Source organism: Amblyomma americanum, chromosome 5 (genome assembly GCF_052857255.1).
Source record: "Amblyomma americanum isolate KBUSLIRL-KWMA chromosome 5, ASM5285725v1, whole genome shotgun sequence".
In the NCBI taxonomy this organism is placed as follows: domain Eukaryota; kingdom Metazoa; phylum Arthropoda; class Arachnida; order Ixodida; family Ixodidae; genus Amblyomma; species Amblyomma americanum.
In genome coordinates, this window is record NC_135501.1 from 139,056,647 (window position 1) to 139,083,997 (window position 27,351).

The window sequence follows — 27,351 nt, forward strand, 5'->3', positions numbered from 1 at the left end:
AGGCCTGGTGGGACAGTTATGGGTGGTGGGACGGAGGGTGAGCTCGGACGTGTCTGGAGAGCACAAGAGTCCGATAATTGAGGATTGTTCTTGTGTGAATGTGGCGATGGTTTGTAGTGTGTTGTCTCTGCATCATCTCTCTCGTGGGTGGTTCACAGCGTGATGTCATCGACATAGAGTGTGCCAGAGGTGTGGTATTGTAGTGAGTGTATGAGCGAGGGAGAATCATAGTCGCGTTGAAAAAGAAAGGGGAGAGGACGGACCCCTGAGGGGTTTCGACTCCTCTACGGGAGTAAGAAGGTGATTTATGTAGGCCAAAGTGGAACTTAGCCCTGCGGTTCTGAAGAAAAGCTCTCGCAGAGGTTGCACGAGCGGTTGGTGAGCGTCATGGTTGCCTGATGGTCAACGCGATGAAAGGATTCATATAAGTCCAAAGCCAGGATGCCCTTTTTGTGACCTGGAATGGCGGGGTCAAAAATGTCGGTTGAGAGCTGCAGCATGGTATCCTACGCCCATAAATGGGGATGGAAGCCTACTATGCTAAGGGAGGGGGGTAGAGGTCGTTGTTCGTCATGTGTTGAGCGAGTTCGCCAGCAGGACGTGTTCTAAACGTTTCCAGAGACACGACGTGAGAGCGATTTAGTGGATGTTGGCTAGTGTGAGTGGATTGTTCGGTTTGGTGATAAATATAATCTTTCGTGACGCCAAGATTGGGGAAGATGACTGGCAACCAGCATTAGTTAAAGTAGCCCGTAATCGGGTTGATCGTTTGATCATCCAGGCTGCGGAGAATAGAGTTTGAGAGTTTGTCAACACCAGGAGCGGCGGAGGTATGGATAGTCAGGGGGGCCGCTCTGACTTCCGCTGCCGTAATGTAGGCATCGAGGATTGGGTTATGTTGGCCTATGTAGAGAGGAACGGGGTCGAATATGCCAAGCGATGTTTGAGTTGATTCGAGGTTGCAAAGGAGGGGGTCAAAGGATAAGTGAGTATTGTGCATGAGCCGTATCACATGATAGGGTGTGGCTGTTTTGGACTGCGTGGGGTCGTTGAGATGGTGGAGCAGTTGCGAGGCTCACTTGGTCGACAGATTACCTGCCATGCTGTCACAAATTTGTGCCTACTTGGAGCGGCATAGCTCCTCTGCATGTTGTTTTATCTGTGTCTGCAGCGCAGCCAGCCGCTTTTCCGTACTGCGGTTGAGCTTGTTCCAGCGCTCTTGGAGACTGTGATAAGCCTCCCAGAGGTGGGCGAGTCTACAGTATAATGTGGGGTCATCCTGTATAGTTTCAATGCGCTGGGTGTGTGGCAACATCGGTCGTAAGTCAACTGACCCATTGGTCGATGTCTGTGATGGCGGCAGCTGGGTTGTCCATTCGCAGTTTGCAGATCACTTCGCAATTTGTTAGCTTGTGTGCAAGGTATTTCTTGCGTTGTTGTATAAACGGGTCCGAGACAGAGTATGGTATGCCCAGTTTATGGTTTTTCCGGTTCCCGGTGATGCCCACGAGAGGGCGGCTTAGCTTCAGGTCTGAACTGGTGTCCATGGAAATGCGATGCCGATTCTCGTGGGAGTGTGGAAGTTTTTGTGCACAGTGAGCGGGAGGCCACACACCAAGGACCAAAGGCGTTGCCCTCTGCCCAGTGGGGCATGGTACCCGCAAACAGTGTGTGCACAATTGAACTCCCCCAAATGATGAGAGGATGCTACCCTGTAGTGTAGTGTCAGTGGGGACCGAGACATGACGGGGAGTGTGGCGGATGTGTTGGGGTCCTGCAGTCGGAGGATTTAGGGCTTAGGGGTGAGGCTTAGAAGTTGAAGGCGCGCGCCCTTCTCACGGAAGCCGTGACAACTCCATTGGAGGAGAGGTAATTGGCTATAATGAAGTGACTGCCCCGCCATACTAAGGTGTTGGGGTGTGACGATTGAGGGGTATGAGGCTGTTAAGCGCATTTCGAGCGTCTCCATCATTTTGGTGAACAGTTGTTGCATCTGGTGTAGAAGTCCGTGAGTGATTTGATCCATGGTGTTGGTAAATTTTGTCACAAGGCGCGCCTCCATTTCTTGCAATATTGTGTTCATTTTTTCTTCCAGTTTCCTGTGACTGTCTTGGGTGATATGAAGGAATTCCAAGGTGCGTTTTTTTTGGCGGGCAAGGGATCAATTGGCTACGGAGGAGTGGGTGTGATGCGTGATGACGGGCTTTGTGATGGTAGTCAGGCAGTTTGTGTGGGATGGAGAGAGGGAGGAGTGGTATGAGGGGGGCAGAAATACGGATGTTTGTGTGGGATGGATTGAGGGAGAAGTGTTATGAGAGCTGGTGGGCATTAGCGAGGAAAGGCAGCTTACCTACACCCTTAGGGCCTATAGCTCCTTGTCCCTGGGATACGCACGAAGTGGGGAGGTCTTCCCGGCAACTCCGTCGGCCCATGAGATGCGGTGCAGTGTGCTGGGTGACTTTGAGGAGTCCACATTTCGGGGGCGTGATTCTGACTTGAAGGCACTGGAGCTGTTTTTGATGCGGGAGTTCTCGCGATGGGTTGTAGCGTCTTTGCGTCATATGTGAGTAGAGTGGCCAGATGTGAGGGCTCGGTGACCACGGGCATTGCATCCGGCTATTCCCGTCATGTGACACCCACCACACAGGATGCATTTTGGTGTGCATGTAGGCATTTCTTCTAGAGGGTGTGGGGTACCGCAACTGGGGCAGTTGTATGTGCGGGGTAATATGCGCACACCAGCTCGATGCCCTGGCTTCCTACTGTTAATGCACCCGTCCATATGGCTTCAGTACAGGGTGCAGAGGTGCAGACCTCCTCCATAAAGATTCTTCTCGGGGATGGACCTTCCCGGCATGCATATGATATTGCCTATCCTTCTGGCAGCCACTACAGGGGCATGCCGGTTTCCTTTAAGTCATCCAGGAGTTCTGCTGGGATCTCGTTTCCGTACGCATTACTAATTCCCCACGTACTGACCCGTCAGGGGAAGCTATGTACGCTGCCAGGGCGCAGGTGCATCATACTGATGGCGTCTTGTTGGTTGGGTGTGCTTGCAGCGCTCGTGTTGTTAGCTGGATGGATGCGCAGTTGTACTTTCTCTGGTTCTCGGACCTCTTGGGCTGCTATGAGAACGACGGACCGTAGATGGCGGTAGGCAGAGTGGTGAGTTGTAGGCCTCTTCTCGAGCGGAGAACTACCGTGAAGTATGCAGGCTGGAGCCGAGGCTGTTATCTTGATTTTTGGGCGATTAGGCCTGCAGCGCGCAGCGCTTACTCCATTGGAGACAGGTACGCAGGGACAGCGGGTTGCAAGCCGGATGTTGCGCTGGCGTTTAAGGCGTTATGCGGCGCCGTTCTCAGGCTATCGGGTGAATTCTAGCCGGTTCCTGGCGTTGGGCTGGAACACTCAAAATAAATGTCCAGTCACAGAGGTCGTAATCCCATGGATCGAGGGTATCCGTGTACATGCATCGCTATAGTTGGGCTTCTAGGGGAGGCCGTGATGCAGTAGACCTAGCTTCAGGCTGAGCAAGGCCTGATTTAAGCCGCGTGCTGGCTGTGGTGAAAAAGGGGCCGTGGGGGCCCGAAAAAGGTCCGGCTTGTGTAAAAATCTGTGAGTGGTGCTCACCTTCACGAGGCTCTGGACGAAGGTATCAATGCTGGTAGTGCAGGCGATTGCAAAAAACACCGTCTTTGGACGGAGCCAACGTAAAGAACGTACACGCTCCACGACCCCCCCTCCTAGGATATTCACTGCTGTGCCGCAAGCTCTTTCGGCAGGCCTCGGCGAAAAGCCCGTTTCCTAGAGCAACAACAGAGGGAAAAAGTAAAGAGGAAACATGAGGAAAAAGGCAGCTCCATGTCTAGCCTCGGCAGAGTCCGTTTCATAAAGCAACAGCAGAGGGCAGAACAAGAGAGGGAACATGAGGAGGCAGTTGCACGGCTGGCCTCTGTAAAAAGTCCGTTTCCTAGAGCAACAGCAGAGGGCAGAAGAACTAGAGGGGGAGCATGTGGGAAGAAGCAGCTCCACGGCTCGCCTCGGCGAAATGTCCGTTTCCTAGAGGAAAAACAGAGGACACAAGACAGGGAACATGAGGTAAAAGGTAGCTGCACGACTGACTTCGGCAAAAAGTCCGTTTCCTGGAGCAACAGCAAAGGGCAGAACTATGAAGGAAGCATATGGGAATAGGCAGCTCCACAGCTCGCCTTTGCGAAAAGTTCGTTTTTTTTTAGCAACAGCAGAGGGCAGAACACGAGAGGCAGCATGTAGAAAAATCATCTCCACGGCTGGCCTCGGCAAACATCCGTATTCTAGAGCAACATGAGATGGCAGAACTAAGTAGGAAACACGTAGCAAGAGCTGGATACACGGTGGCGTCGGCGAAAAGTCCATTTCCTTGAGCAACAGCAGAGGGCAGAACTAGAGAGGGAACACGTTGGAAAAGGCAGATCTACGGTGGCTTCGGCGAAAAGTCCGTTTCCTGGAGCAACAGCAGAGGGCAAAACAAGAGAGGGAACATGTGAGAAGAGGCAGCTACATGGCTGGCCTCTGCGAAAATTTCGTTTCTTGGAGGAAGACGAGAGGGAAGAACTTGAGAGGGAACATAAAGAGGTAGCTCACGGCAGGTCTTTGAGCCTCCCCCACTCTCTCCACGCTTCGCGTAGCGGCGTTGAGGGAGCCGTGGCGAAGCTCAATCCTGACGGCTGCTGCCGCAGTCGCGCTATCAGCTATCAGCGTGCGGGGAGTGAGGACGTAGGTTCAAGTTCCGTGCGTTGACTGAAGAGCTGTGGAAGTCTTCCACCGCTAACCCCTCAAATGTTAGGGGTTCACTTAGCCTCGTGTTTTTAACGCCATAGCGTTAAGTTCCCGTTGTGCAGAAAATCCGGCGTCGTCGTTGTCGCCGTTGTGAGAGATATAGGGTGGCATAGGTTGGCTCAGGCGGTCACCTCCGAAGAAACTTCCTAGGAGGGCTACCTAGGTCACTTGAACTTGTGGGGATCATGACATCCTGCCGACCGTGTTGTGAGGAAATGAACCACCACGCTACAGTGCAGTTAAATAATGATAGATCGCGTGAGGTTGCTTGAAAAGGGCAACTTTGGTCGCACAATACCCACCGACGAGGGGAGCACCTGGCATTGCAGGGCATCGCAGGGCCATTGCTGCACCAATCCGCAAGGAGCGCTATGATGACCCCCAAGGACATATGCATGTAATTGAAAACTGAAATTGGCTGCTGAGGAAAGGAAATGACGCTTCAACTTTCTCACATATCTAGGTGGACAGCCGAATCGCGCTGTATGGGAAGGGATGAAGGAGGGAGTGAAAGGAAGATTAGCCGTAGTGGAGGTCTTCGGAATAATTTGGACCACCTAGGGATCTTTAACGTACATTGCCATCGCGCAGCACACGGACGCCTTTTGCGTTTCGTCTCCATCGAAACTCGGCCGCCGCGGTTGCGCTAGAACCCCCGTACTCTTCCTCAGTACACGAACGCCTTAACCACTTAGCCACCGGGGCGGGTAATTTAAAAGTTAATGATCAGTTCCGCATATCCTATCGCGTTATATCCTTAAGACGGAGCTTAAAATGTCACCTTCAATTTTTCTGCCTTGGTATTGTCGGATACAATTTTAGAACGCCGCCGCGGTGGCTTTGTGGTTATGGCGCTCAGATGCTGGCCTGAATGACGCGGGTTCGATCCCGGCCGCGGTGGTAGAATTTCGATGGAGGCGAAATTCTAGAGGCCCGTGTGCTGTGCGTTGTCAGTGCAGGTTAAAGAACCCCAAGTGGTCGAAATTTCCGGAGCCCTTTTCTACGGCGTCTCTCATAGCCTGAGTCGCTTTGGGACGTTAGACCTCCATAAACCAAACCAAACCAATTTTAGAACGCAGCGGCTTTTCCCTGCCAAATGACTCCCTTCAGGTAGTGGCGTCGGCCGATTCTCTTGGCCTTGTCAGTATGACGAAGCAGGGAATGGTAGGTGAAAGGGGATAATCTCAACGCTCTATGTTCGGCGATAAACCGCTGTCCTCATTGTCGCGCTGTTTCCCGCATTGTTACGCTGGCAGGGTCTTGCGACTCGGCTGATGCCATTGGTTGGAAAGGGGGTCCTTTAACGGGGAAACGCCGCTGTATTCTTGAGTTGTATCCGATTACAGTGAAGCAGCGCTTTTGCGCTAAAACAAACAGGAATCGTTCGGCAGCAATGACACCATCAAAATGAAGTTTCTATCCGCAACTTTCGAGCAGGTGCGCACTTCAGGTTTTCATATCAGATAGAGATTCATAACCTTTATCCTCATTCTTATCACGGTCTGCTACAGCAGTCATCACATATCAGATAGAGGTTCATAACTTCATCGCCATACGTGGTGACTCGGAAGGTTCTAAGTGTCTCACCATAAGCTGTCGACTTTCAGAATGTCAAAACTCGGTAAGCTCAGCGGCGCCAAACTGGTTTTCAAACTCTCCAAAAAGATCAACGAGTACAAATACATCAGCATTTTCTCCAAAACAGAGCAGGTAAGCACGCGGTTTGTGTATCTTTGTGATACGATGTTGAGTGCGAGCGCGCGTACGTAGCCTCCATCGTACATTTTCATCTGCGCGCTTACACGTTATTTTAGCGTCTGTGTTCGTTCTCTTAGCGTGGGAACATTTTTAACGCAATAGCATGTAGTTTGTAGTCTTAAAAAACTACCGAGTTTCCCGTAACGAAATATCATATTTCGAGAGGGACTTGAGACGTCATCAGAACCACATAATTTGACAATCTTAAGCCTAGAAAAGATAGTGTGTTCCATCAGATCACCGTATGGGATTACAATGGTGTAAATCACAGGGGGGGGGGGGGGGGGACAGGGGAGTCTTCACCTCTCCTTCGCTTATAATGGGGTGACACCCTCTTTCAGGCAGTGCATAATTCAGCTACATTTAATGCTGTAATGCAGTTAAAGGCGTTACTCTTGTCACTGTGGTATTTTCTAATATCTGCTTAAGGAGGGAGGGCACCTCATGAGCTTTCGGTATGAAATTTTCAATATATCTCAGCGTCTATTCTATTGCCTCAAATTCTGAAAAACTTGCGTGAAACGCGCCAAGTTACATTTAAAAATATGCTGCCCATCTGAAGTTAATGGAGAAAAAAATTTCGTGCTGTGGCGCTTTGAGAAAGGTGCACTTACAAAATCCCTGTTGCCTCCAGAGCCACAGAAATTCACATCCACGGTATTTATTATGTACAGTGTTGACTGACGTACCAAGCGATACTGGAAACAAGAACATTTTAACAGTAATGAGTTTTTGAACGCAACTTTTTCAGACATCGTAAGATTTTACTACAACAATCAGTATATCCCCCACTCTGCTGTCGGCAAGCTTGCATTTTCTTGCTTTAATGTTTTTGCTATCATCAAATACATTCCCAGTTCGTTTTCTACGGCAGTCCTAACTGCTCGATGCAAGCGATGGAAAACGTAAGTCGAAAAAAATCGACCATTACCTTCAGCATTTCTATGACGGGGCATTAACATTGCATACTGAAGAAGTTGGCGCGGAAAAACGAGGACAAGCGAGACAAACAAAGACGAGCGCTACTCACAACTGAAGGTTTATTCCAGACAATGCTCGAATAAATAGTGAAACCAACAAGAACAAAAACAAACAAACGTCAAGAACACCACAAATTACCCCGTGAATCCCAATGATTTGGTTAGGAACAGATACTCCCTATCAGAGAAGCGGACGAAAGTCTGACTAATGCACTTATCGCCACTGATGCGCATATGAAAGGCTTCCATGAGCTCCCGCGTGAGTTGCTCCCTGTGCCTGAATAGGGTGGTCGTTTTTTCAAAAAAGCGGTTTACACTGGATTTTCTTTTCCTTGTCGTTTGTAATGCACGTGCGGCAGTGTTTAGGGAGGTTATCAAGAGAATCTCCCCCGAGCAATCTTCGGTGCTCTCCTAATCTCTCGTTGACGCATCGTCCAGTTTGGCCGATGTATAGAGCGCCACACGACAACGGCAATCTGTACACAACCCCCCTGGCACAGGTAACGAACGGGGCTTTGTGTTTGATGTTGCATTCATTTCTTGTTTTTTTTTTGTTTTTCGTACCGTTCTTTCGCCTCCTTCTTCCATCCGTTTGTGCACCTGTGAACAGATTGCTCCCAACTTCCGAGGGGCGGAAAACACAATCGGAATTTGATAACGCCCGGCAACATTTTTCAGTCCATGCGCCAATCTGTGCACATATGGTATGACTGCAAAATTTATTTGACGCTCTTTTTCCCGGAGTTTAGGTCGCGACCCATCCTTGACCCACCTTACCAATCTTCCACAAGCTTGCACAATTATATGCTGAGGGTACCCACTTTCTTTCAGCCTCTTCACCTGGGACTCGACGCTTTCCTTGATAGCATGTGAGCAAGACTTGGTGATGGCCGCTTTTAGACAGGAAGTGACTATCCCGTTCTTTATGACTTTGGAGTGACCGGATGAATAATCAAGCAACGCTTTTTTGGCCCTAGGGTGGTATGCCCAACAAACATGTTTGGGGCGAAAATGCAAAGACAGATCTAGGAACTGGAGCCTTCCATCTCTTGGTACTTCTACTGTGAAATTGAGACCAGGGCCGCTCTCCTTAAAAAGCTTTAGCACATTGACGATGGTGCGTTGCAGGTTGGGTTCAGAAGACAACACTAAGTAGTCATCAACATACCTACATGCCTTCCAAATTATCCCTCCTGATTTCTTTTCTATGGCTCTGTCACCTTAGCCAGAAAAATGTTGCTAAGGATGGGGGCTATGCGAGACCCGATACAAACACCAGTTCGCTGTACGAAAAATTTCCCGTTCCACCCTATGACCGTTGATTTGAGATAAAACGTGAGTATCTCCAAAAAAGACCCAACAGATACACCACATCGGGACACGAATGCGGCCTCGTCGTTGTGCTCCATAATGCATTCTTGGACACATTTTATCATCTCGTTACTTGGCATTGAATAGTACAAGTCCTCAATGTCCACGCTGAAAGAGGTACACTGTCCTGGGTTGCTGTTGCTGAGTAGACTCACCACTGCCTCAGAATTTGCCACCATGAAAGGGTCCTCCACGCTTAGGCTTCCCAGATGTTTCTGAAGGTACATTACCATCAGTAATTGCCACGTGTTCCGCTCGGACACGATTGCCCGGAACGGAATTCCTTCCTTGTGGGTTTTTGCCGTAAAAAATGCGGCTAGATGAGGGTCTTGAGCTTTCTTGATGCCATTTGCTAGTTTGTCCAGATTGTGGCGGAGCGCCAAAGCCAAAGCTTCTTCCTTTATCTTCTTCTCCTCGAAGTCGATCTCTCTGAAGTTCTTCGCGATGGCTGCCTCGGCTTTCTCCGCGAACATTCCTTCAGGAATCAACACGAACCCCCCTAGCTTATCCGCACATAGTACTCGCAGCCCGGCAGATGTCAAGAAGTCGACAACCCCAGCAGTGCTCCAACGGTTTTCTTTTTCTTTCTTATTCTCATGGGTCCTTGCCACCACGTCGACGCGCGTGATAGCCGCGAAATTGTCCGGGCAACTGCTATCTTTTCAACAGGTTTTAGCACCAAAGGCAAGCCGAACTTCGGACCAAGCTTGAGGACTTCCATGTGCTGGGCAGGAACTTCAGCGTTTTCCAGTGTCACAACGTCCTGAATCGGTCTTCGAGTCTTTTGCGGTCTTGGCAATGTTGGGAGAATACAATTCCAAAGCAGCTCAGTCAGGTACGACGAAGTGGCACACCAGTGACGAAATGTCGAGTCATTTGTCGTTCTGCCACAGACGTTACGCAGCCGGTCCTTAAAAAATCTAGCTTGCCTGCACCACTCCGACCTCAACATTCGGCACAGTCGCTTTCGGTGTCCCGCCGAGGGTTCCAAGAACCCTGTGAACACAAGCACATTCGTAGGGCACAGACCATAACGAAGATGCCAGGAAAAGACCCTCGCCTTGCACGCGCACAAACCCACAAGGAAGGAATTCCGTTCCGGGCAATCGTGTCCGTGCGGAACACGTGGCAATTACTGATGGCCATGTACCTTCAGAAACATCTGGGAAGCCTAAGCGTGGAGGACCCTTTCATGGTGGCAAATTCTGAGGCAGTGGTGATTCTACTCAGCAACAGCAACCCAGGACAGTGTACCTCTTTCAGCGTGGACATTGAGGACTTGTACTATTCAATGCCAAGTAACGAGATGATAAAAAGTGTCCAAGAATGCATTATGGAGCACAACGACGAGGCCGCATTCGTGTCCCGATGTGGTGTATCTGTTGGGTCTTTTTTGGAGATACTCACGTTTTATCTCAAATCAACGGTCATAGGGTGGAACGGGAAATTTTTCGTACAGCGAACTGGTGTTTGTATCGGGTCTCGCATAGCCCCCATCCTTGGCAACATTTTTCTGGCTAAGGTGGACAGAGCCATAGAAAAGAAATCAGGAGGGATAATTTGGAAGGCATGTAGGTATGTTGATGACTACTTAGTGTTGTCTTCTGAACCCAAACTGCAACGCACCGACGTCAATGTGCTAAAGCTTTTTAAGGAGAGCGGCCCTGGTCTCAATTTCACAGTAGAAGTACCAAGAGATGGAAGGCTCCAGTTCCTAGATCTGTCTTTGCATTTTCGCCCCAAACATGTTTGTTGGGCATACCACCCTAGGGCCAAAAAAGCGTTGCTTGATTATTCATCCGGTCACTCCAAAGTCATAAAGAACGGGATAGTCACTTCCTGTCTAAAAGCGGCCATCACCAAGTCTTGCTCACATGCTATCAAGGAAAGCGTCGAGTCCCAGGTGAAGAGGCTGAAAGAAAGTGGGTACCCTCAGCATATAATTGTGCAAGCTTGTGGAAGATTGGTAAGGTGGGTCAAGGATGGGTCGCGACCTAAACTCCGGGAAAAAGAGCGTCAAATAAATTTTGCAGTCATACCATATGTGCACAGATTGGCGCATGGACTGAAAAATGTTGCCGGGCGTTATCAAATTCCGATTGTGTTTTCCGCCCCTCGGAAGTTGGGAGCAATCTGTTCACAGGTGCACAAACGGATGGAAGAAGGAGGCGAAAGAACGGTACGAAAAACAAAAAAAAAAACAAGAAATGAATGCAACATCAAACACAAAGCCCCGTTCGTTACCTGTGCCAGGGGGGTTGTGTACAGATTGCCGTTGTCGTGTGGCGCTCTATACATCGGCCAAACTGGACGATGCGTCAACGAGAGATTAGGAGAGCACCGAAGATTGCTCGGGGGAGATTCTCTTGATAACCTCCCTAAACACTGCCGCACGTGCATTACAAACGACAAGGAAAAGAAAATCCAGTGTAAACCGCTTTTTTGAAAAAACGACCACCCTATTCAGGCACAGGGAGCAACTCACGCGGGAGCTCATGGAAGCCTTTCATATGCGCATCAGTGGCGATAAGTGCATTAGTCAGACTTTCGTCCGCTTCTCTGATAGGGAGTATCTGTTCCTAACCAAATCATTGGGATTCACGGGGTAATTTGTGGTGTTCTTGACGTTTGTTTGTTTTTGTTCTTGTTGGTTTCACTATTTATTCGAGCATTGTCTGGAATAAACCTTCAGTTGTGAGTAGCGCTCGTCTTTGTTTGTCTCGCTTGTCCTCGTTTTTCCGCGCCAACTTCTTCAGTATGCATTTCAACCAACTAGCCCAAGTTTCTGCTCTCCTAAGCGTTAACATTAATCCGATATTCAAAATTTCCGTAGAAAGACAGGTGTACATGGCTCTAAAAGAAGGATTTTGAGATTTCATTTATGGCACTGGCTTCAGGAATTTATCTAAAGAAAATATTTATTTCTATTCGGATTTTTCTAGTTCAGTAGACGCATTAGGCATACATTTAAAAGACCTTAGATTTTAATCAGATTATTTCAGAGTTGGCTAAAAAATGTTCCCTAAATTCATGAAAACTCCGTGTCTAGAAATCGCCGTTTAAACTTTGGCAGGGCAATCACAATCCGAAAATGACACTGCAGTGGTGGCGTACTTGTTTGATCGTCCACCTAGCATGCGGGAAATGTGGGGTTCGATCCCCAGCGCCACCCGGTATCCACCAGTGATACAATGGGTACAGACTTTGCCCTTGTTTGGTGCTCGGTTTCTTTAGGAAGAATTGCTTGGGAATGGGGTCTCTGGCTAATTTTGAGTAGACAAACGAAGAAAGCCTTTGGCAACAGATCCCTCTGCGCTATAAAAATACATCATGGCCGATATTCTTAAAATGTTCCTGGTGGCTAATGTTAGCATCGTTTACTTGAATTGGTTTATAAAACCTTTCCTTGCGCACTTTCATCTTCTAGGTCTCGCATTTTGCGATGCTACGAATACTCTTGGTGTCAGGTTGTTGCCCATGCGGCCGAGCACCGCACTGCAAAATATATCTGTGGTAGCGTGCAGGCTGGCTCAAAACACGCGCTTTTTTCGCGGATTGGAATAAAAACAAGGCACCGCTGTCTTCAGGAATATTCGGAATATAGCAAACAACCGCATGGGTTAGGAAACTCCAAAAACTACCCTACACGACTATCATCTGCCTAATGGTTTAGGGTACCTCGTGAGCAGTCGGTAAGAAATTTTCAATATATCTCAGCGTCTATTCTATTGGCCATTCTTTCGAGTGTTTCCATGGCTCGAATCGAGCAGTTAAGACTAATGAAATCCATTTGTGAATGCTTTTTACGATAGTAAAAATGCTAATAGAAAAAAATACGAGCCTGCCGACGGGAGATGTGCCTATATATTGTTTCTTACAGGGAAATCTACGATATGCGGAAAACTGACTCATAAATCTTAGTTAACATTAATAAATCTTTCCCCTTCAAAAATTCTTTTGTCCAGAATTGTTGACTATGACAGACTAATCTACATTACTACATTTTCTGGCATGAACCAACCTCCAAGGTTTCCTTTAGAATATTTGTGGAGTGGCCAACTTCCGAATGCTACCGAATTTTCTTCTTTAAAAATGTGGTTCAGAGCAACGTTTTTGTCAGCGCGAAAACTTTAACTATCCTGTTATAGAGAGCCCTGGGTCTTGGGATGCGATTCAGACACTCTAACCCTAGGCCACGCAGGTACGCGGTACGGCTTTGTTAAAGCGAGGCTTTATATGTATGCTGTGTGGTCGAGCAGGCCGCTGTTTCTAACACAGCCACTGGCGGAGCTTGCGAAACCCATGTTGGTCTTCCCTAGCTTCCGTAAGGCTGATGAGCGGCATCATGGTGGGCAGGTCGCAAGTGCATCATGTCTAGCAACAGGGGTTAGTTTGTCCGCAATCTGCTTGGCAGGTTTTGAGGACGTCACCTGACCTCTATCGACCAATCGGGGATTTTGGTGACAGAGAAGTATGATATTATCTTGAAGGCATTCTATATGCAATCGCATTAAAAATACTTGAAAATTGCCGCATTCCTTCTGCTGCAGTGCATTCTGCCCATCTTCACGTCTATCGCTATTTTCATGGGGTAACAGAAAACCTTCACCAGAGAAGAAAAAATTACGGACCATCCATTGGACGGAAGCGGATGAAATGTGATCGCATTCTTTCAGTCGCCAATCTACTCCAGCATTGATTCTATTGCAATTTTGATTCTGTCACAGTTCTGAGTTCCACTTGCCTGTTCCACTTACAACTGTGCAACCACGCGAAAGGTGTCACTTCATAGACCTTGGCGAGCCCTCATACCACTACCGGCGCAGTGGCGCAGCATTTAAGCTATGCGCCAGAGAACTGGCTGGGGGCTATTTCACCCGGTGGGGTTTGTGAGACCCAGGTTGCTCTTCCCGAGCAATGCGAGAAGGAAAAGCTACCGCGAGCCTCATTTTTGCACAAACAGTTAGTCAGAAGGGAGGCTACATTATACGTTGCATGTAGGCCTGCGGTTGTTTCAGTCATTCTCTAAGCCATTTTCATTTTTGCGGAGCAATTTGCAGTTCGGTGTCTCCCTCGTCTCTCCTACAAGTGGGGAGGGATGGGAGAGGGTAATCGATAACAAATGGCAAATCCCCTCAAGGGCGCCTGGCAGCTGAATGATTTCACGCGGACGCCACCGATGGTGCCAGACACTTCATGACGTTCCTAATGCATTCCCATCGAAACCCAGTGGCGTCCGCGGTTGTGCAGAAAAATCCTCACTGGCTGCTGAGCAGTGACGTCATCTCTGATATTACCTGAGCTGAGAAACAAAATTGGTTGGAGGGCCGTTACGTCACTAGTCCGGAGAATGTTCACTTTTGGAAGGGAACTGACGTCATCAAACCGGGTGCGACATCATCAGGTCAAGTTCTTCGGGCCGTAGCCTCTGCCTACTAGCCGTGGCAGATGCTTTACGGGAAGAGCAATCTGGGCCTCAGAAGCGCCACTTCTGGTGTAGGAACTAAAAGCTTTGAATGCTATCGCATTGCAAACGCATAATAAAGTTTTGTACAGATGTTTCAATGCAATGCAATTTCCGGTGTCTATGTAAGAAAAATTGCTTATTAATCAAGGGGTAACGTGGCCTTGTGACGCCTACACAACCCTTTTACTATCGCTACTGAAAGTTTTGATATGGTGTGGTCCATAACTCCATAAGTTTCCGTAAAATTTAAAGGAGTCAATACCGTGCATATGGAGTTGGTGTGGACTATATGGAAGCACATACGGAAATTGGCGCACTCCATAAGACATGTTAAATGTATGGAAACCGCATGGAGATTATGTGGAATTCTTAGATTCCGTACAGAGGGGGTATGGATATCTAAATATTGTACCATATCTTATGCACTCCATATCCCCATAATTTCATACTACGAGCGGCTAATATAAAACGTTTCACTAGGAGTGGAAGATGGAAACCTGGGCCACCGGATTGTGTGCAATTTCCCTACCGTGCCAGAAGGCAGGTGGTCTCCCAACCAAAATTTTCATTTTGTGCAAGCCCCAAAATGTGCAAAGTAGCTCTAAAATGTCGCAATAGGAAAACCTACAAAATGAATTATGTTGGATTAGTGGGCGGGTGAAGGTGGTTCAGTTGGTCGCATTACCATAATCACGTATGCAAACCCAATGGAAGGTACTAGAAGATTCTAGGTGGTAAGTGATTCATGCCGCATAAGGGCACCGAATTTTCGCTATAAAACCGCAGGAACACTGTAAACTCACTGCAGTGCAGGTATCCTAATGTTATCACATTTTGTTCTTATAAAATGTAGTTAAGAAGACACCATGCTTTTTTTTCCTCTCGTATCTGCGGGCTATTCAAAAGAACGATAAGTGTTCTGAAGCAAGCAATGCAGTCATTATTGCTAGTTTATAGATCCTGGAGGGCACTATGATGTCGCGTTTTGTACCGGATGCGGCCTCCTGCTAAAAGAATTTTCTGTACAAACATGACGAGGAAACTCCTTTAAACTTTCCTTAATGAGTATGAGTAGCTAATTGAAGGACGCTTCGAATGTTTTGCGACACAGCAGGGAGAGATCCTGTCGGTTCTTTTCAGATGCTTCCAAGTGTATGAAGGCTATTTTTGCTACCTTTTTTTGTTTTGTTAAGGCAGTCTCTGTGGCAAGGGCTGATGTTTGGTGCCCATGTTCCAATTCATTTCGGCTAAGTACCTGATAATGGATATTATTACTTAGGGTGGGCTACACGTGTCTCCATAATTAAGGAGCGTAACGATAATAGTTATAAAGTTAAGTATTCAATACCAGTTAACACGGTTGGTAGTTAGAATTTCTTAGCTGTATTCTGATATATTACACCACTGACAATGATGTGCCGAAAAAGTGCTCTTCTGACTGAAAAAACCTAGTTAAAAAAATAGTGTAAAGACTTATGTGAAACACCGTGTATACGTTCAATATCTTTGGTCCCTATTTCGATTTAGAGATCCTGAAAATTTCGTCCGCCTCCGAGCTTTACTGCTTCCATTTACGCAATATAATCAGAAAGGTAACTAATAATGCCAGTTAAATAGCCCCGATTGAACTGTACTTGAATTGCGGATTTAATGTTCAACTTGCCTTACCATCTGCCTGCTTAGACTGGTTCTACGTGTTTGTCATGAATTTCAAAAGAAAACTCAGTACAGAGGAAAAAAAGCAAAGATACTGACAAGTTAGTAACAAAAGTCATAGACACTACGTGACTAACGAAGCGTGTTGATTAATTGCAGAAAAGCTACGGAGAGATCAAGGACAATGGCGGCTTCAATGCGCCGGATGAACAAAACTGTAGCCTGTTTGAGACAAATGACAAGGTGTTCTCAACTGCGAACACAATTCTTGACTCGAAACGGATGAAAATTGCGGGCTTCCATTTCGACGGCTATCCACCAAGTAAGGCTTCAGCAAACTTCCAGCAATCTTCTTTGTGGTCATACTCAGTAGGTCCCTCCCTCTTTGCAGGGAAGGATACGGCGGTAGTAGGACACTTGAATGTGCGTGCTTATTTCATTTTTCCTAGTGCACGCTTCTTGTATTCTGTTTACTTGTAAAAGGCACTGCATTTCAAACGGAAGTCGTCCGTTTGAGCAGCGAAACGAATTTCGCTTCTCTTGCTGCGCTAAAGTGCCGCATACCGTGCGGGAATTTTTCGCCCGTAAGAAAACTGCGAGGACAGAAGGAGAATGTGTGGTTTCCACTCGTAGTCATGCAGGTAATCCTCGGCTGGACTCTCTTGTGTAATCTTTCGTACTGCTCCTATCGTCACATCGTATGCATAATGTAGACGGGTGAGTACGCGGGGCAAAAACTAAAGAGCACTGCAGTCTGGTGCATCGGAGAAATGCGTCGGCTTTTGCGTTTGAACGCCAGGAAGGTTTTTGCAAGTCACTCTTGTCTAACATGAGTGCACATCCCCAACAGACTTTACCGTTGTACACACCACAACGCGTTCACTAAGTTCCCCTCTATCACGCTTGAACCGACGACATTTCGTGGCATATGCGTTGCCATCTCGAGTGGCACACATAGGTCCTGTGTTCGAACCGCACTGCCGGCTAATTCCTTTTTTCGAATGGTCATGTTCGTGCGGACACGCCTTGCCAAAACACTCTGCTGAAACTCTTTGCTGACAAGCTCTGCTGACAGGTCCTGTACACGCTCCTCATGAGACAATAAATGCTTTCGCATTAATAAAGTCAAATCTTATCGCAGGGGCTTGGTCAGGAGCCAGGCGCTTGAGCCTGTGTGGATCGCATGCGTATTCGGCTTAGCTCGAGCGCAACTATATTTAGTGAAAAGCGGCACCTGCTTTAAAAATCTGATTTATTTCCTCCGCACGGAGCTGCTCCCGCGCTCTAGACAAGTCTGGTCACCTCATAGCTCTCGCTTCTACGCGCATTGAGCCTAGGGCCGGCAGCACCTCCTGTCGTCGATTTCGCGAAGCAGCGACGGGGCTGCTCCCGCTGGCTTGTTGCTGCTGTCCCCTGGCGTTTTGCTAACGCGTGTCCCGCTGAAACTTTATATAATCGGAAAAGCATTTAATAAATCTCACTGTTGGGTTTAGCCTTCCTTTGAGAGAAAAAGGGGATGCTCTGAGGATTTCTGCTGTGTGCCTTCTACTGTCTGCGGCCACAATTGAGGGACAGCTAATCACTGCAGCTATAGTTACCGATTGCTGCTGAACCACTTTTTTTCGCAGTTCTGCGAGGCTATTATTGTCCTTTATTACCTTAAGTGGCCACTCAGTCCGTAATAGACACGATGCCATCGTCTAGTCCCAAGTTTTCATCAGCACGGCAGAAATAATCTTAACTATAACACGAAATTTGTCTGTAGGGCAATACCATTAGCAATATGTATAAAACAGTTAACGTAGCCGAAGAGCTATAGTAGCCAATGTAACCAGAACGTTAGAGAGTTGAGCACAGCAATCTGGACATCCGGCAAGCAACGAAAGAGGAAGTAAATAAAGGCTCAGGAGCAATGCAAAAGGGGAAATCAGGTGTTAAGGATCAGGTTATAGCAGATCTGTTAAAAGACTGAGGGGAGATTGTTCTAGGAAAACTATCCACCCTGTGTACGCAATGCGTTATCTCGAGCGTACTGGAAGCTTGGAAGAACGCTAATATTATCTTAATTTATAAAAAAATTCGACGTCAAGGGCTTAAAAAATTACAAACAGATCAGAATAATTGCCGTTGCCTACAACGTATTTACTAAGGTAATCGCTGATAGTCAATACTTCAATTAAGCATATGATCAGGCAGGCTTTCGTATAGGATACTCCACAATAGATCATATTCACACTATCAAACAGGCGACAGAGAAATACGCAGAATATAACCAACAGCTCTCTATAGCTATCATTGATTACGAGAAAAGCATTTGACTCAGTGGAAACATAAGAATTCATCATTCATTGCGGAGTCAGCGTGTAAAAGAGCCATGTCAAAATTCTGGAAGATATCTACAATGAATGCACAGCTACCATAATCTTCCATAAAGTACGCAAAAATTCTAAAAAGGAAGAGCGTCAGGCAGGGGGACAGATTCTGGCCGCTGCTGTTAACCACCTGTTTACAGGAGTTTTTCCGAGGCCTTAATTGGGAACAGTTGGGGATAAAGTTAACGAAGAATGCCTAAGTAATCTGCGACTCGCTGATGACATTGCCTCACTAGGTCACTCAGAAGATGAGCTGAAAAGCATGAACAATGAGTTAGACAGGTAGAGCAGAACGGTGGATCAAAAAATTCAAGCAGAAAACCAGTCTAGCACGGGAACAGCAGTTCACAATGGGTAGCGAGGTTCTGGAAGTGGTAAGGGAATAAACCTCTTTAAGGCAGGTAGTTACCACTGATCAGGATCATGAGACGGGAATAACTAGAACAAGAATGGGTTCGAGCGCATGTGATCATGAATGGCATGGAATGGATCTCAGATCATGAATGGCAGTTAACCAATATCTCAGAAATGAAAAGTATAAAACAGCTGTATCTTATCAGTACTCACCCACGGGGCACAAACACGGAGGCTGAAGAAAACGGTTCAGCTTAAGTTAAGGACAACGCAGCGCAATATGGAAAGAAAAACCATAGATGCAACGTTGAGACCGCAAGTGGGCGGAGTGGGTGAGGGAACAAACGTGGATTAATGACATCGAAGTCGAAATCAGGAGGAAGAAATGGGCTTGGCCAGGTCATGTAATGCGAAGGCAAGATAATCCCTTGTCCTTACGGGTAACGTGGTAGATTTGAAGAGCGGGCAAGAGCAGCAGGGGGCGGCAGAAACTCAATTGTGTGGATGAGATCGCAGAAAAAGGACAGGGTTAATTGAAGAGACATGGGAGAGGCCTTTGCCCCGTGGTGGGCGTCGCCAAGCTGCTGCAGATGACGAATGTGTTAGGCTGGCAATGAATGCCGAAAAGCCGCGATTATTAAAGCGAAATCATTATATGCCTCATGTGACAGAAAACCTGTCAGCGGAAGTTTTTTTCAAAATATGTCCAGAGGAAGTGGCACGTCTCACCTGTTCAGAAAAGAAATTAGCCGGCATTGAGTTTCGAACATAGGCTCTCTACGTACCTCGTGGGCACGCAACGCAAATGCCGCAAAGGGTCTTATTTCTCTTGGTTGCGTGGGAATCAAATCCGCTAAGCTAACAAATGCTTTACGAACACGCATACTATTACGCGATGCAGACAAAACATTCTCATGTCATCGTACCATGAACTCTACCGGCACATAAAAATGGCGGGAGATATACACATGCGTCAAGAATCGGCAACCATTCAGACAGGCAGTCCTGCGCAGCATAAACCCGCCGCACCAAGGCGCACTGTTCCCTGAATAGAGACTTAGATGAACGAGGTGGCTCTTCATGTTGATCTGTCATGCGGCTCTTCCATAGGATAAAAAGTCCAATAAGCTTTAACTGATCGCACGGAATACCGGTGTATTTTAGGACAGGAGAGAACCTTATAATGTAGGGTGAGAGCTGAATGTCATTTTTGATTGTTCACTGTAGTATGTTCCAAAAAAACGCTGTATCACGGCACTACACAAAGAAATGGTCGATCTTCTCTGGTTTTTCGCATGGGCAAGAGTTCACGGACCATGGCACAATAGTTTCCTATTGTCCTCGAACATGACACAATAGTCCCCGACCATGGCACAACACTCCCATGGCGCAGTAGCCTCAGACCTTGATGGATAGAGTAGAAGTTTGCCACGAAGGGTCGTTGGTTTAAGCGTGTTAGTGGGACACGAAGTGAACGCGTTGTGCTGTGTATCCAAGGGACACATGATAATGACTCAAAAAAGTTACTGACACCATCCAACGGTCACCTGACGAGTGTCACGTGACAACAATGACTTGCAAGAAAAAGAAAAAAATTGATGACGTTCAAGCGCAAACCTCTTTCGCCCTGTAAAGTTGGGAAATAAAGTTAAATTGATTTGATTGACGGAATGCTTTTGCATTTCTCCGATGCAGCAGACTGCGGTGCTAAGTTATTCGATGAAACCCAGTGTTACGAATTCAAATACGAAAGCAACGCCGCGTACTTGTTTGCACATAATTACTAGGAATTCGGGGGAAGTACTTCTGGTCCGTGTGGCTGCCACCATGCAGCGCATGGCTTTGAACATAGAAAAATGGCACGTTGACACTATTTGTGACATAAAAAATTGACAAATATCGACGTAGTGCGCGCTAGTGAGGCGCTATAGGCCGCTAGGCTTAGCGGACTGGCTAGGCGCTGTTAAGAATTTCTGGTAATGGGAACCTGAGTGCAAATACTAAAGTGTGCAAGAGCCAGCACTACTCGAAAATTCGTGGCGCCACTGAAAAACTAGATGAGGGTGAAGGAGGTGCTAATGTAAAGTCGTGTAAAAAGGTCAGCACAAGTGATCCATTATTGGTACAAACTAATCTCCTCTGGTGGTTCTGCTGTTCATGAAAACTCCAGTAACAAGCATTGCTGCCATTACTCAATCTTCAGTATTCCGGCACGTCTATCAGAAAGCCGCAAGGAATTCTTCAGGCTGGCTCACGTGCAAACAACTCAGCGAATTGATCGATTGATCGGCGCGTCACTGCGAAAAAGTTTCAATCTTCTTGGAGTCGGGTCGCTCGAGCCGCTTGAGCCACCGCCCCGACTCTAAATATGTTTTTGCTTCGCGGTGGCAGGATTCGCTAGCGTTTTCGCTTGCAGGTGAAACAGGCGTCCGCTCCTGCGTTGAGCGTCGCCGTTGGCCTCAGCGTAACCGTGCGAACGAGAATATCGGAGGATAGGAGAGAGAACGCAAAGCGCAGCGGAGGAGGGAGGACGGTGGTTGCAGAGTGAGCGAAAGGCGGAAAGCGGAGGAGGGAAGTGCGATAGCGCCATTATGATGCGGCTGGCAAGCGCGAATATTGCGCAGTTGCCCCGAGTGCCATGGGTCTCTACGACTACGAGAGGAGGAAAGTGGAGGAGTAGGTAATGGTGGCAGCGGAGAGAGCAGAGTAGCGCTATGGTCGTTTGCCGGAGGCGTGGCTCATGGGCAGCGGAACACTGTCACGCTGCCCAAGTCGAAACCCAGAGCAGCTTCCGTTCTGCACTGCGTGTTCTATATGTGGTCTCCTACGGTCTCAGTGCCGCAGTAGCGGCGCTCAAAAATCGCGTGAATTGAATCCACGTCCGGGGACGAAGAGGAAGATGGAACGCCCAGCGAAACGCAGCTGCGAAAGGCTGACTTTGCAACTCGACCGGGCGAATTCCACGCTGCCAGCTGTAGCTATCGTGTCACTCCAGGTTTAACCAGAGCTAAACCACAGCCTTTTTTTTCCGCCCAGCCATTGGTCGGTCACTTCTGCTGACCTTTTTACCCTCGACTTCTGCAATACAACATTGCATGGCTCGTCGCACCTATTTTGTGATAACTGTTGTCAGAGGAAGAAAAAGAACTCGTTGCTTTAAGACTAAGGTATATAAAAATACTGATGCCATAGGTAGCGTAAGGGGGCTCTCGCACAATTTCCGCCTTCGCTGTTATAGGACGTTCCATGTCACTCTCGCGGTATTACAGGACGGGCTACGTCCGCCGCTATGGACAGGGGTAGCGCTGGTGAACACTCTCAAGGTTCGCTTACACCCATTAAACATTAATACCCACGAGAGCAGCAGATTGGACAGCCGTCGCCGTAGCGCAGTTGGTAGAGCACCGGACGCGATATTCGGAGGTCGTGGGTTGGGATCCCACCGTCGGCATGGATGTTTTTTCTGCTGCTTTATAAGTAACATTAGTAGGCGGTATTATAAGTAAGCGGTAGATTAATCTGTTTTATTGTCCCACTGATACGCACAACACACTAACAAAAAAAATTAACATTCCCCTATGCACCTTGGTTTTGGAGACTGTTGGCTTAGTATATATATATATATATATATATATATATATATATATATATATATATATATATATATATATATATATATATATATATATATATATATATATATATATATATATATATATATATATATAAAGATGGATGGATGGATGGATAGATAGATAGATAGACGGCAGCTTTATTTTTTTTTCAATTGACATACAAAAAGAATCAGGCCTACATAAGCCTCGGACGGCTTATGTAGGCCTGGCAGACAACGAACAATATAACAAGAAAATATCAAAAGGGACAAAGTGCAGAGTTTGCACCGTAATGCGATAAACTCTTTGTGCGCCGTAATGCGACAGACTCAGCGATAGCACTTAGTCACGCGCAGCGCATGTGCAGTAATACAGCACATGATGGTACATTCTTAGTCTGGTTCCACCAAAGGACACACTTAGTGCGCAACTCTTAAGCGCCTGCTGTTCGTTGGCTGAGCCGCTTTGCCGCCGCCGGTGCAACCCAGCGAAAGAGTACCGGTACCGCCGCTTGCTCATAGATGGCGCTAGAGTGGTGCGCGCCGTCACGATATATTCCTGCAGGCAATATATCAAGAAAATAAATTTGAAATAACATGGCAGGGGATTACGAGGATGACAACTGGTCGAGGTACACGAACGATTAAGGCAAGCTTGTCCTCTATCACCGCTGCTGTTCATGATTTATATGGTAAATATGGAAAGAAGGCTACAAGGAAGCATACTAGTTTATAATCCGTCGTATAAATTAGGCGGAAAGGTTTTCGAGCAGCGACTGCAGGATTTAATGTACGCGGACGATATTGTACTGTCACCAGATAGCCAGAAAGATTACCCGACTCGGGTTATAATTACTGTGGAGACGAAGGGGACACTCTACGTTTCAGATTTAGAGCAACTAAGCCGGGTGCGATGATTTTGAATGATACAACCGATAGCTACTTGCAATACCAGACCATGAAATGCCACGAGTGGCCGAAAAGAAACATCTCGGGGTATGGGTAAGCAATCGGCATATGTACACTGAAAATCACGAACAGTCACTCATAGCGAAATTTCGAAGAGATGTCGCGATAATGAAACATAGGGCATTATGGGGGTACAACAAATATGAAGTACTGAGTTATTTCGAAAGGAATAATGATGCCGGGGCTTACTTTCGGGAATGCGGTACTTTGCTTAAAGGCAGGAGTTCAGGTCGAGGTTAGAAGTAAATCAGAGAGCTGTTCGAAGATTAACACTACGTGCCTACGGGAAAAATCAGAAAGGAGGCAGTACAGGGGAATATGGGCTGGGCATCGTTCGAAGCCGGGCACGCACAGAGTAAAATTCTATATAAAGAACCTATGGGGAAATCGGACGATAACAGGTGGGCAGCTTAGGTATGTAACTAGCTATACAGTAAGAACATTGACTCACATTGGCGGAAAATAACTAGGGAGCTAACCAGTAAGTATGCCAGACACGAGGACGGAGAAAGAGCATTAATCGACAGGTTAAAAACGCGGAAGGTAAAAATTGGATAAATTCAATGGAAAAGAAGCATAGTGTAGAACAATATCGATACTGGAAAAGGCAGACCGGAAAGGAAGCGTTTTTTATAGCTGAAGAGGCTTTACCCTACTCTTTGAAGGTAGATTAGGATATCCTCCCGACGCTCTAGGGTTGAGAGATAAGAATAGTCATGTAAATAAATCTGTGGTGGTAATGAGCAAAAAGCCTTTGGAAGATTGTTGGCTCAAAAGTAGAGAGGTGACAGAGGGTTACAAGCGCAGGAACACATATTTCAGGAAAATGGCGAGTTCTAATGAAGGGAAAAAATGAGCATGGTGGCAAGTGCCATCACCCCGTTTCAAAGGGGACGCTCCTACTTTCCATCCATCCCCCAGGCGCGCCGCGCACATCACCACTGCAGGAGCGGAGGTACGGAGGTTAGGGGAGGAGTGGTCTGCATGCGGAGGCCTCCTCGCAGTCGCGCGCTGCTTTGGAAAGTGCTGCATGCGACAAATTGCGCACGTCGGTCGCGCCATTCACGGCATTGTCTGCTAGTATGAACCGTCTGCTTAAATGCGCGAGAATGTCCCGTTCCTCTCCGCTACTCTGACGACCTCGCGAAACACTTGTGTCGACTTCGTTACCGGGTGCACAGGCGGAACGTATCTCCATCCATTTCTCAAGCCACAAAGCCACCTTCATGACAGACTGCTGAAGGGGTGTTACTTAATGAGTACACACATACGCGTATCTATCAGTTCTTTGCCTGAGTATATGGCAAAACAAAACACCTACAGAGCTGCGCACAAATTTTACATTAGTGAGCGCCGTAAGCATCCGTAGAATTCTTTTTGCAAAATGTTCCGGTAAGTGCAACGGTGAATCACGCATTCCTAAATGATGTGGAGCAGTAGTTTCGAAATTTTAGCTAGAACTGTGCCTCGCATATTTTTAAATGAAGTGGTACTCCAGTCAATTTCAGTGGAATGCTTTTTCTTTCTGTCAACGTTGTCGCAGTTGCTGTCGCAGTCCCTGATAGCCTTTTCCAGGTGCCTTGTAAGCAGTAGCTGGAGTTGATAACTCTTTAATGAAATTGAGCTATCAACTGAGCATGCGAAAAGTGATACAGGGCAGGAAAATTTCTATAATATAACTAAAGAGCTGAAGTTCTGTCAAATTCAGAATTTCTCACACCTTGTGGGCTCTTGGCCCTCAGTCGAGTGATCAATGCTTTTCAGGATAAACTATTTCTGGATAAAATATATATCTTTAATCAGGTGCAATGAATTATTCTCAACAGGATTCACGTTTCAATTGAGTGCCAAGGGCCTAAAAGATGTGAAATACAGTATATCTTGAGACCGCAGCATTGGCCTAGTCATTAAAGCATCCGCCTCGCATGCGGGAGGTACGGGGTTCGATTCCCAGTGCCGCCGGGCACCCGCCGGTGATGTAATGGGTACAAGCTTTCCTCTTCCGGGTCTTCGGTTTGTTTAGTGTGCAATGCTTTGGGAATGGGTCATTGGCCTACCCTTGACTAGAAGGAAAAATTCTTGTGACATGGCGCTCCTTGGCCACAGATGCTGTTGCGCCATAAAAAAAATTCAGCATCAGAATATACACCTCCTAGTATGTATAATATTCTGGCGACAATCAAACTTTTAAATTAAATTAAATTTTACACTTAAGTCATGGTGCTGCAGATTGCTTTGTTACAGAGCTTGAGTGTCCGAAGTATCTTTCATACCAGACTGACAGTTAACATGCTACTTCTCGCTCGAGTGCGGTGTGCGGTCCTCCACCTCCGACGACGAGTGTTTTAATTGAAAGCACAACCTAATATGCGGTGCCTGCATACATGTTGTTTTAGTTTTCTTATTTATAATTGCTCAACTGACAGTAGGCAACTTTAACTTTGTCTATTGCATGTGACAGACACTACAATCTTAGTCGGAAGCGGAAAGATCAAGAGTTCAAATGGCAAATCGATCACGTAAGTATAGACCAAAACCATCTTTGAAAAAATAGGGGTCGTCTGCGCTCTCTAGGTATATTAGTGCAGCAGTCACTTCTCTAATTCAGTGTTGCCGCGTATAGATTTAAGTGTTTGGCACTGCTCTTCACGTTTCTTATATACTGCAGGAAAGCAGCCTAATAATAATAATAATAATAATAATTGGTTTTGGGGGGAAAGGAAATGGCGCAGTATCTGTCTCATATATCGTTGGACACCTGAACCGTGCCGTAAGGGAAGGGTAAAGGAGTGAGTGAAAGAAGAAAGGAAGAGAGAGGTGCCGTAGTGGAGGGCTCCGGAATAATTTCGACCACCTGGGGATCTTTAACATGCACTGACATCGCACAGCATACGGGCGCCTTAGCGTTTTTCCTCCATGAAAACGCAGCCGCCTCGGTCGGGTTCAAACCCGGGAACTCCGGATCAGTAGTCGAGCGCCCTAACCACTGAGCCACCGCGGCGGGGCAAGTTCGGTTTTACAAATTTGCATCATTCCAACTTCCCTGAAACCATGCTCTTATCGCAGTTTAAGACAATGCGAAAGAGGCAGCTATGCGGTCGCAGCCGCAATAGACAGATAAGCACCAGTGTTGTAAGCGTTACAAAAAAAGTAACTAAATACGTTACTCGTTACGCTAAGAAGAAAGGAACGCGTTACCGCCCTAAGTTAGCTACAAAAAAGGTAACGCGTTACCGTCACCGAAAAAAAGGTACCGCACGTTCTTCTGCCGTTACTCCATGGCCATCAATTTTAATCAGTGCGTCTTCGTTGCAAGAACTCATAACAGTTTTATAAATCTCATATTTTACATAAAACTTATAGCGCAAACAATGCTTTCTCCCGAAATCTTGATTTAACGATAATACTTTGCACATATGTGCAGATGATTAGCAATTTTATAGTGGCCTAAAGTTGCCTATTGAGTTACATGTGATGGGTTCTAACTCTGGCACATCGTGAATATGATTTATGTCACATTAATCACATAATAACACTTCATCATCAGTTCTAACTTTACAAACGAAACATAGCTGAACTCTCGACAAATTTACAGTAATTCTGAAAATTGTGATGGTCTCAAAATGCTTGGCATGCTTCCACTGTTTAGAGAGTTGTGCGAGTGAGTGGTTTCGGAAAGGAAGCTGGGGGAAGGGAAGTGCATGAATGCGTGTTCGTACACCTCTTTCGTGCTTTATGGCTGTTCTGTCCAATTCTTTTTGTTGGGTGCGCCATCAAGGGCAAGTGTTTTCTGGCATGCAAGCGAGCCGCAACAAGGGTCCTCGAGAGCACCGGTACATTTTGTTTACATGCAGCGTCACTTTAGGTGATCTACGATTTTTTTAAAGCAGGCCAGAGGGGGGGGGGGCGCAGTTGGAATAAAAAGTATGTAGTAACGTGACACCTCACGTTACCGAAAAATGTTAACGCAAGTACGTTACCCGTTACAGTTCC

The 27,351-nt window shown here is 46.9% G+C and overlaps 1 protein-coding gene across 2 annotated transcripts in view; it reads left to right on the plus strand.

The window, feature by feature from the left end:
• The window catches only part of LOC144135084 (uncharacterized), a 124,982-nt gene that overhangs the window by 51,807 nt on the left and 45,824 nt on the right, over window positions 1-27,351 (plus strand). For both annotated transcript variants that reach the window (XM_077667841.1, XM_077667843.1), the window contains exons 8-10: window positions 6,426-6,528; window positions 16,210-16,372; window positions 25,820-25,877. In XM_077667841.1, the coding sequence (XP_077523967.1) occupies window positions 6,426-6,528; window positions 16,210-16,372; window positions 25,820-25,877 (324 nt within the window). The remainder of the gene's footprint in view (window positions 1-6,425; window positions 6,529-16,209; window positions 16,373-25,819; window positions 25,878-27,351) is intronic.